General features: G+C 55.6%; 2 protein-coding genes across 4 annotated transcripts; both read right to left on the bottom strand.

Moving 5' to 3' along the window:
* Positions 1-3,819: 3,819 nt before the first annotated feature.
* On the bottom strand, positions 3,820-9,970 carry SLC39A13 (solute carrier family 39 member 13; the record flags this gene model as incomplete). 3 transcript variants are annotated; one of them, XM_080718787.1, is made up of 9 exons in its annotated part: positions 3,820-3,895; positions 3,996-4,095; positions 4,253-4,385; positions 4,532-4,582; positions 5,360-5,449; positions 5,549-5,650; positions 5,974-6,151; positions 6,392-6,509; positions 9,670-9,970. In XM_080718787.1, the coding sequence occupies 9 exons, from the start codon at positions 9,968-9,970 to the stop codon at positions 3,820-3,822; spliced, it is 1,149 nt and encodes a 382-aa protein (XP_080574913.1). The 3 variants fall into 3 exon arrangements, with proteins under 3 accessions (XP_080574913.1, XP_080574914.1, XP_080574915.1); XM_080718788.1 differs by having other exon boundaries at positions 5,974-6,095; positions 6,396-6,509; XM_080718789.1 differs by lacking the exon at positions 3,820-3,895 and having other exon boundaries at positions 4,033-4,095; positions 4,257-4,385; positions 5,974-6,095; positions 6,396-6,509.
* Positions 7,104-7,490, bottom strand: LOC308272154 (large ribosomal subunit protein eL31-like; the record flags this gene model as incomplete). The annotated part of the gene is made up of 1 exon (XM_080708929.1): positions 7,104-7,490. Exon 1 carries the CDS (start codon positions 7,479-7,481, stop codon positions 7,104-7,106), a length of 378 nt encoding a protein of 125 aa, XP_080565055.1. The 5' UTR covers positions 7,482-7,490.
* Positions 9,971-10,274: the final 304 nt, after the last annotated feature.

The following is a 10,274-nucleotide window of genomic DNA, read 5'->3' as shown; positions in this document are numbered from 1 at the left end:
AGGTGTGGTGGCACACGCTTGTAATCCCCGTGCTTGGGAGGCTGAGACAGGAGGATCACACAGGTTCGAAGCCAGCCTCAGCTCCTTAATGAGGCTCTCAGCAACTTAGTGAGACCCTGTTACCCTGTTTCCAAATAAAATATAAAATAGGCCTGGGAGTGTAGCCCGGAAGTAGAAAGCCTCTGGGTTCCACCCACAGTACCACCACCCCAAAAAAAGAAATGGAGTCTCACTGAGTTTCAAAGGGCCTCATTAAATAGCTGAACCTCCTGTCTCAGCCTCCCAAATGCTGGGATTACAAGCTTGCGCCATTACTCCCTGCTAAGACCTTATTTCAAAATAAAGAATAAAAAATAGGGCTGGGGTTGTAGCTCAGAGGTAGAAGGCCCCTGGGTTCAAAGCCCCATACTGCAAAAAAAAAAAAAAAAAAAAAAGACAAGAAATAGGGTTTTTCTAAATTGCTAAGGTTAGCCACAAACCTGCAGTCTTTCTGTTGAGACTAGGATTATGAGTGTGCAACACCACATCCAGCTGGGTCTCTCAATCTATAGACAACTTCACAGAGACACACAGCTGTCAGGTGGCGTAGTGGGACTCAAACCCAGCACTGAGAAAGAAGCCACTTTCCACTGAGCTTTCTTAACCAGTGGCTTTGGTGGCCCCCCAGTGGCCTTTCAAGGGAATAGCCCATCAGAATTCTCAGCTCCCAGCTGAGCATAGTGGTACATGCTTATAATCCCAGTACTTGGGAGGCTGATGCAGGAGGATTGCAGGTTTGAAGTCAGCCTCAGCAAGTAGTGAAGATCTCATCAACCTAGTGAGACCCTGTTTCCAAATAAAGGGTGGAAGGCCGGGCATGGTGGCGCACGCTTGTAATCCCTGTGCTTGGGAGGCGGAGACAGGAGGATCGCACTGGTTCGGAGCCAGCCTCGCTGGCTTAAGAGACCCTGTTTCCAAATAAAAAAATATAAAAAATAGGTCTGGGAGTGAAGCCCGGAGGGAGAAGGGCTTCCAGGAAACCCAGTACCACCAAATAAAGGGTGGAGTTTGGAAGTAGAATGCCTTTGGGTTCAAACCCCAGTGCCACACACACAAAAACCCTTAGCTCCCTCTTACCAAAAAGGGGCAAAAGCTCCTGCCTGCTTCCTTTTCCTTTTGCCCTTCCATAAGTGAACGTGGCCACAGCAAGCCACCTTCCATCTGACCTCCTGAAGGGCCCAGTCCTTCCCAGCGCTGGCTTTTTTCCTCACCCTGGGTATCACTCTGGCCGTCGTGCTGACCTTGCAGCCCAGCCTCTCAGGCGCTCTGGGTTCTGTCCCCTTCCCTGGGCTGCCCCTACCCCTGCACTCCCCATTCCCCTTCTAACCAGACAGGATGCAATCTTGGCTGCAACACCAGAATGAACCCACAGGAACCACCATCCTTTGACTCCTCGCCACAGCCAGCGGCCCTGAGCACCTGCTGCGCAAGGGCCAGCGGAGACAGCTGCGGGTGGTTCTTGGGCCGGTCGCCAGGCGTTATAATTAGGTCCTTGAGACAGTTATCTTGCTGGATGTGAGACTAGGCGGTGTCCCATGCTACACAGTATGTCCCTGTTGGATGTTTTGCCAATAGAAATACTGAGAGCCAAGCCTTCTCAGCCAAAGAAGTGGCGGATCTGGTTTCCACTCTCCCACCCTAGATTCAGCGGCACTGTGTGGACAGGCTGGCCTGGCCAGCGGCTGCCAGAGGCTGTGTGGCCTGAACAGGAAGGGGCAGCCCTATGGTGGTGCCATACAGAAGCAGTGCTCCTGGAAGCCGGTGCAATGCCTGGCTCAGATCTTTTATTCTTTTTTGTTTTTTGTACTGAGGATGGAACCCAGGGCCATTCTGCCACAGAGCTACATCCCAGCTCTATATTTTATTCTTTATTTTGAAACAGGGTCTCACTGAATTGTAAAGAGCCTCACTAAGTAGCTGAGGCTGTCTGCGAACCATGATCCTCCTGTTTCAGCCTCCCGAATGCGCCACCACGCCTGGCTGGGTATTCTTTATTTTGAAACAGGGTCTCACTGAGTTGCAAAGGGCCTCACTAAGCCGGGTGTGGTGGTGCACTCTTGTAATCCCAGCATTCGGCAGGCTGAGACCGGAGGATTGTGGTTCGCTTAGTGAGACCCCCCACAGCTTAGACCCTGTTTCAAAATAAAGAATAAAAAATCGAGCAGGGGGTGTTATTTGAAGGTAGAATGCCCCTGGCTTCCATCCCTAGACCCGCAAAAAAAAAAAAAAAAAAGCCTAAGTAGCTGAGGCTGTTCTCAGACCATGATCCTCCTGTCTCAGCCTCCCGAATGCTGGGATTACAAGTGTGTGCCACCACGCCCAGCTAAGAATCCTCATACTGAATAATTTTATTGAGATCAAACTTGGAGGTGACCTTTTATGGGGTCCCTTCCTTGTTTAAACTAGTTGAAGACCCAGGCATGGTGGCACATGCCTGTAATTCTAGTACTTGGGAGGCGCAGACAGGAGGATCACGGGTTTGGAACCAGCCTCAGCAACTTAGTGAGACCCCGTTTCAAAATAAAAACTAGCTGGGCTGGTGTCGTGCTTGCAGTGCTCTGCGATCCTCCTGTCTCCGCCTCCCAAGTACTGGGATTACAAGCGTGCACCACACCCGGGAAAACACAACACACGAGTCAAAAGGCCAACGTGGCCTACGGTGGGCTCCTATTAATGCTCTGTTACCTGGATAAAAGCTAACAAAACGGCAAGAAAGTGTAAAAAGGCGTACCACAAGGATACCATAGACCAGGGCTTGGCCATGGACTCTGGAGAGTGGAACAGAGGCAGCCATCTGTGGCAATATTTATTCACATCTCATCTATAAAACATGTATTTACAGATACAGAGAACCACAGTGAGGTTGCCGAAGAACCTTCTAGAACCTCTCGATGGCCACGTTCAAACACCCATGGTGGAGTCAGGGCCGGAGCTGGCAGTGGAGGGGCCAGCTGAGTACCTGGGCGGCAGCCAAGGGAAATAGCTGGGGATTATGGCTTCAGCATCCTCCCAGAGCACATTCCTGAGCGCTGACAGTGTTGAGCCCTCACTCCGAAGGATAGGAGGCCCCTAGGAGGCCCCGGGGAGGGCAGCGGCTCGCTCTCCCGGCCCTAGCCAGTCTGCACCCTTGAGCTGGGCAGGGAGGTGCTTTGGCTGCGGCAGCCTGCTGCCCCGCAGGCTGCTGTTTGGCAGCTGGAGGTGGCAGAGCTGCCAGCAGTGCAAGGAAGCATTGCCTAGGAGCGGGCCGGGCTCCATGCTGGGCAGGGTGGGGCCATCAGTGCTGAGCGGGCTGCCCGAGCACCTGCCTCCCTTTTCTTTGGCTGTAGAGGTGGTGAAGGAAAGGCTGGGAAAATGGGAGCAGCAGGGAGAAGTGCCCCAGCCTCAGCCCCAGGCTGCACGGGCCTGGTCCTGAGCAGAGGGGTCGCCCCTCGAGCCAGAGACCCCCGAGGCAGGAGAACTTGGAGGCTCCCTGCGGGCAAGGCCTCTGCTGTTTCACTGCCCCCAGCAGCAGGTGCAAGAGGATGGAAGGGGGGCAGGGAAGGGGAGCGGGGCAGGTGCTGAGCTGGGCCCCAGGCCCGGCCCGTGCACAGGGATCACAGTGTGGGTCACACACACACCTCTGGCCACGTGCACGCCACAAACATTGTCCCCATCTGGTCAGAGGGACTCACCTATCTGCCGCACGCGTGCGTGCACGCACACACACACACATACACACATACATGGTCACAGAGCGAATCCAAGTCTCTTATTGCTGTATGGGGTGGGCGTCGGCGACAGTTACTCCACGCAGAAGGACAGCAGCACCATCACCGTGATGCCGGAGCAGAGCAGGAGCACCTGCTGCAGGGAGTGCCTGTGGAGGGAGGCGCTCATGGGGAGCAGCAGCGGAGGGTGAGCGGAGGCCAGAAGCTCCCCCTGGGGCCCCACGGTGGCCATCCCAGCAGGGCACTCACCATGGGTTATCTTCCTCCAAGAGGTCGGGCAGGACGTTCACCAGGGCGATGTAAAGAAAGCCACCAGAGGTGAAGGGCAGGATCCAGGCCACTGTCTCCTCTGCGTGGGAGGAAGATGCCTAGCTGGCCGCAAGCCCAGGGCCTTGTCCCCCACCCCTCCCACAGCGGAGTGGGACAGACCCTGGCCCCATTCCAGCAGCAGGGCAGCCGCATGCCTGGGCTGGCCCCTCTGCTCACACCGCCACCCACGCCCGTACCTACTCCTTTGGGGGACTGCGTACAGATGGCGAAGCAGGCCCCCAGCAGGCCCCCCAGTGCCGTGGAGAGCTGCAGCTTGGCCGCGCTCCATCGGTCAAAGCCGGCCCGGAGCAGGATGGCAAAGTCGCCCACCTGGGGGGAAGCCAGATGTTCACCGGGGGCCAGGGCTGGGCCAGACCACCCAGCTTCCCTGCCCAATCCCCCTGCCACTGCGCCAGCCCATCCCCGCGCCTGAGAACCCTGGGGTCCTGGGCCCGAGCCCACCCTGCAGTGCTCACCTCGTGGGGGATCTCGTGCAGAAGGATGGCCATGGTGGTCAGGAACCCGATCTGCAGGGAGGGGAGCCTGAGTCTGCGGGATCTGTGCAGAGGGCCGTGCATCCACATGCCCACCCACTCCACAAATATGGACTCTGCTCTGACTGCTCTGGGCTGGGCACTGTTGCTACTAGAAGGAGAGCACTGACTGAAAGCGACAGGGAGCCCACCTCGCAGCGCAGGGACCGACTGCGAAGAGCACAGCAAAGGCCTCTGGCTTTTGCTTGTTTGGTTGGTTGGTTTTGTTTTGCTTCTTTTTGCGGTACTGGGGATGAAACCTAGAGGCCTCTACCTCTGGGCTACACCCCCAAACCTATTTTATATTTTATTTGGAAACAGTCTTACTAAGTTGCTGAGAGCCTCACTAAGCTGCTGAGGCTGGTTTTGAACTGTAATCCTCCTGTCTCAGCTTCCCAAGCGCTGGGATTACCCAGCTGCAAAGGCCTTTTTGAGGAAGTGGGTGGGAGTGGGAGGAAGAGCATTCCAGGCAGAGGGCAGCACAGGTGGGAAAGCGCTCAGCCAGTTCCAAAATAGGCCCTGGGGTCAGACCACAGAGGGCAGGGGGTCATCTAGAAGCAGGCAAGGCCAAGCCTTATATAAGCTTGACACAGGCAAAAAGAACAGAGCAGCGAAGTGCCAGGAGCCAAGAGGGGGCCAGGCAGCACCCGGAGACGGCAAGGAGGTCGGGGCTCAAAGAGGTGCTGGTAATAGATGAGCAAGAAGGCAAACCCGCCGCCCAAATGGTGCCGCTGCCTCCGGTGTCAGCACCAGCTGCTCAGCCTGACTCACCTTCTTGCTCACAAGGAAGCTGGCGGCCACCGCCAGCCCGTGCGTGAAGTTGTCTATGGTGTTGGCTAGCAGGTTGAGATAGCCACTGACCTGGTAGGGAGAGAACGGGCTGAGCCGGACAGCAGGCAGGGCCAGGCAGGTGGCTCAGCTTTGCTGCTACAGGACGGGGGCCCTGAGCGGGCCACTCACTTTGAGGTTCCGGACCACGGCTCTCAGGCCGGGCTCTGCAGCCGGCGGGGCCAGACAGTGGCCTCCATTGAGCGCGGCAGCAGTAGGGTCTTTGCTGGGGGCCTATGGCCAGGAGAAGGAGAGAGAGGTGACATTAGATGCCCCCCACTCAGCCAGGACATACACGGGAGGGGACAGTGAGACGGGAGGAGACAGGAGTCCCTCTTTTATTTGGCTAGACATCTTTGTCATTTGATCATCTGGGTGCCCCCAACTCAGCAAACCCTAAATCCCTCCTGTCACTATCAGAACCAGCCACTGCAGGGGCTGAGGCTGCCACGCCCCGCATCCTCCCAGTTCCCAGGAAAGAGGGCCAGGGCTCAACCTAGAAGCCAGGCCTCCAGGACAGAGGCTCTCCCATCCAGGCCCTGGGGCTTGGGGCTCACCTGGCTGGCCCCCTCCTTCTTGCTGTCCAGGAACATCTTCTCCAATGCGAGGAAGGTCAAGAAACCAGCAATGACCCACAGCCCCAGCTGCTGCTGCTGCTGCAGGCTCTGCCCCTCACCACCTGCAGGGGAAGAACTAACAGGCCATGCCAAGCCAGCGCCATAGGAGCAATGGGAGCTAGTTCAGGGCAGTGACAGGGTGGGGTGGTGGGCAAGGCTCGCTGGTCAGGCCACTGGGAGCCAGGATTCCCACAGAGGCCAGGCACCAGGACTAGGACAATGACCCTCCCTCCCTGGCAAGTTCCCTGCCAGGTGGCTGCCCATTGCTCTGGCAGGGCAGCCAGGCAGGCCCTGGACCAATGCTGGGTGCTGGCCCCAGCTCCCCTCCTGCCCTTTTGGCCCCGGCCTGTGGCCTCACTCACCAGGGGTGGCACTGCAAGTGTAGGCCCAGGCCTCAGGCAGCAGGTGCAGAAACACATTGCCCAGGAGTCCCCCCAGTGCAAAAGAGAGCAGCTGCTTCAGGCGCCGGGCCCCAGCTACAAGGCAGAGAGGTGGGGTAGGGACTGGGCCACTGGAGCCCTGGCCCGGCCTCTGTCCAGCAGCTCACTGGGCAGGGGCTCAGCCACACTGCGAGCCTCTGGAAGGCTGAGACGTGCTGCTGCTCTGCTGGGTCCTCACCCCACAGGCCCAGCAAGGGACACAAAGCAAGCTGCCTGGCACCGCGGAGTCACCGTGCAGCGTGGTTATGACGCTGGGCTTTGGAGCCAGGCCCCAACCTCCTGCAGATTATGCTTTTTTTTTGGAGGGGGCTGGGGATTTGAACCCAGGAACATTCTCATTCTACCTCCAAGCTCTACCCCAGTTCTTTTTATTTTGAAACAGGGTCTTGCCAAGTTGCTGAGGCTGGCTTCATACCTACTTACTATTCTCTTGTCTTAAAATCCCAAGTACTAGGACTACAAGTGCGCACCACCATGCCCAGCTTCTGCAGATAACTTCAGAGTCTTAGTTTCCCCGTCTGTAAATTGGATCTTGTGGGAACTGACAATATGTATGCAAAAGTACTTATCAAACGGGAATTTCTTTTTTTTTTTTTTTAGCTTTTATAACTTTTACTTGGCTTTCAGTGGTTAGTTCTCATCCACGTTGACTGTCTGCAGATTTTTGAAGGTGGTAACAGGAACGTAGGTGACCACGGTGTGAAGTTTGTTGGGTGAGTCTTCATCCTCATTCCGCTTTCTGGACAATCGCACATGAATCCGATATGGAACGTGCCTGATTCCTTTGGCCCCGACGGCTTTGTCGAGCCTGGTATCAATGCGCACATCTGGAGTCCCCATCTCCTTCGTGGCAAATTTCCGGATCTCCTTGAGTGCCCGAGGGGCACGCTTCTTAAAACCCACTCCGTGGATGCGCTTGTGAATACTGATGGTGCACTCCCACGTCACCACCTCGTTGATGGCTGAACGGCCCTTCTTCTTCTCGCCACCCTTTTTTGCGGGAGCCATTTTGCCGGGTCCAAGTTGGAAAGCTCAAACGGGAATTTCTTATCAGCCATTTTCACTCTAAGAAAAGTGGCAAAGACTTGGGGACTTTTGCAGACGTGCAGCACGGGGATCTGGAGGTGCCCTGTGAGAGCCCTGGTCTGACACAGCAACTGAGGCCTAGAGGGCAGAGCCATGGCGGGGATCCCAGGGGAAGCTGCTGCTTTCAGGCTGTGTGACTTTGGGCTGGTCAGAGAAGCTCTCTGTGCCTGCTGTGAAGTGGAACTAGTAATCCAAATCCTCCCTGTGCTGACCTTTCGAGGCTGCTCTGGGGAGGGATGAGACCCGCGGGCATGACAGGCCTCCCGGGGGCTCAGCTCACAAGTGTGTGCCCGGCTGGTTTTGTCACATTTAAGTACAACATGTTATCTGTGAACAGACAACGCGTGCACAGAGGTCATGTATAACCAAGAGCCAAGTGAGGTTGGCCCACGCCTGAAATCCCAGGACCAGGGAGTCTAAGACAGGAGGACTGCAGGTTCAAGACAGTCTCAACAACTTAACAAGACCCTCAGCAACTTAGTGAGACTCCCAGTGACTTAGTGAGACACTGTTTCAAAGTAAAACATTTTCTGGGGGTAGCACATGCTTGTAATCCCAGTACTTGAGAGGCTGAGACAGGAGGATCATGGTTCGCAGACAGCCTCTGCTACTTAGGCCCTTTGGAATTCAGTGAGACCCTGTTTCAAAATAAAGAATAGCTGGGTGTGGTGGCGCACGCTTGTAATCCCAGCATTTGGGAGGCTGAGACTGGAGGATCGCAGTTTGCGGACAGCCTCAGTGAGGTCCTCTGCAACTCAGTGAGACCTGGTTTCAAAATAAAGAATAAAAAGATAGGGCAGGGGGTGTATCTCAGAGGTCAAACGCCCCTAGATTTCATCACCAGACTCGCAAAAAAAAAAAAAAAAAAAAAAGAATAAAATATAGGGCTGGGGTATAGCTCAGAGTAAAATGTCCATAGGTTCAATTCCCAGTATCACAAAACAAAAACAAAAAATTTAAAAGGGGCTTTTGTGGCTTGGAGGTAGGAATGACCCTGGGTTCAAACCCCACTATCAAAATAAAAAGAAGGGGGCCAGGCACAGCAGCACAAACCTGTAATGTAACCCAGTACTAAGGAGGTTGAGACAGGAGGATCACAGGTTCCAGGGGGTGTAGCTCAGAGGTACAATGCTCCTGGATTTAATCCCCAGTGTTACACACACATACACACACACACACACACAGACTATAGTCAAGAGAAAGCCCCCAAACCCATGCCTGGCCCTGTCTCAGGTCCCCACCTGGCCGCAGACCTTGCCACCAGCCTTGGGAATACTCCTGGGAAAGGCTGAGCAGCTGCTCTCGGGCTGAAAGCTTTGACAGCAGGAGCAGAGACTGGAGAGAGGGGGCTTCTCAGCGAGCGCAGCCAGTGCTCAGCAGCAGCCTGCGAGCAGCGGGTCCACAGCACCAGGCAGTCTTCTACGTGCTTTCTGTGTATTAGCCCATTTACTCTTTACCATACTACCTATGGGACGGATACGACATTATCCCTGTTTGTGGGAGGTTGCTGGGCATCGAACCCAGGGCCTTGCACATGCTGGGCAAATGCTGTTCTACTGAGCCACGCTGCCAGCCCTATCATTTGCATTTTTTTTGGTACTAGGAATTGAACCCAGGGGCATTCCACCCCTGAGTTACACCCTCAGGCCTATTTTATATTTATCATGAAATGGTCGCACTAGGTTGATGAGCCTCACTTACTTGCTGTTCTCGAACCTGTGATCCTCCTGTCTTAGTCTCCCAAGTACTGAAATTACAAGTGTGCACCACCACACCTGGCTGCATTTTTAAGGTTGGGAGACCAAGGCAGAGAAAAAAGTAACTTGCCCTATACTACTTAGGTTGCAAATGGCAGAGCCAGGATTTGAACCCAGGTAGCCTGGCAGCCATATTTCCAACCTCTGTTCATATCAAGTCCAGTAAGTGTTTGCCAACTAAAACAAGGAACAGAAGCACGGATGAAGGAACACACCAGTGCCACAGGACCAAGGTGACTCTGCCCTCTGTCTCGGACACACATGTGGCTGGTCTCAGACCTGGGGTCCCCAAAGGAGCAGCAGCATGTTTCCCACCTGCTGGCTGCCCTCAGGGCTACTGCAGGATATCTCACCTTCTGAGCGCAGCACGGTCCCCATCTCCAAGGGGATGACAAGCAGCGGGAAGACCCCACTGAGCCCCACCATGAGTGAGCCCAAGAGGGAGCAGATCCAGGTGTCCAGCCTCTCCCCACTCAGCAGGGCCCCCCAGGACTCGCTTTCTTTGTTGTCCAGGCGACAGGCCGCTGCAGCCCCCCAGCTCCGGAGGGCTGGCTGAGAAGCCCCCGCCCTCCCCAGGAGCTCCAGGGTAAGGGCTGCGAGGAAGAGGAGCCTTGGGCTCGCCATGGCACAGCCAGGGCTGGGACATCCAGGCATGCCACAGGCTGAAAGACACAAAGGCCATTTGCATCAGCTGCCACCCTTGACCACACACCTGCTAAGAAACGTGGCATTTCTCCCTCCTCCCGAGGAGCCAGGGCCTCCGCCTCTGCTGGCCCTGCCAAGGGCATCTGAGGATCCCAGCGGTGGGTATACCAAGTAAAGGGGCTCTGCCTCTCCACACTCTCTCTCCCAAGGACCACACATTTTTTCCTTCTACGCTGACTCCAGACTGTGTGTCAGCACGTCCGCCTGAGGCTAAACTTTCCCTAATGACTGGGTGAGGCACTGGCTGGGCTCC

This window comes from Muscardinus avellanarius (genome assembly GCF_963383645.1).
Source record: "Muscardinus avellanarius genome assembly, chromosome: 1".
Lineage (NCBI taxonomy): Eukaryota > Metazoa > Chordata > Mammalia > Rodentia > Gliridae > Muscardinus > Muscardinus avellanarius.
Note: the sequence above shows the minus strand (reverse complement) of the source record. Positions and strands in the feature narration are given on the sequence as shown.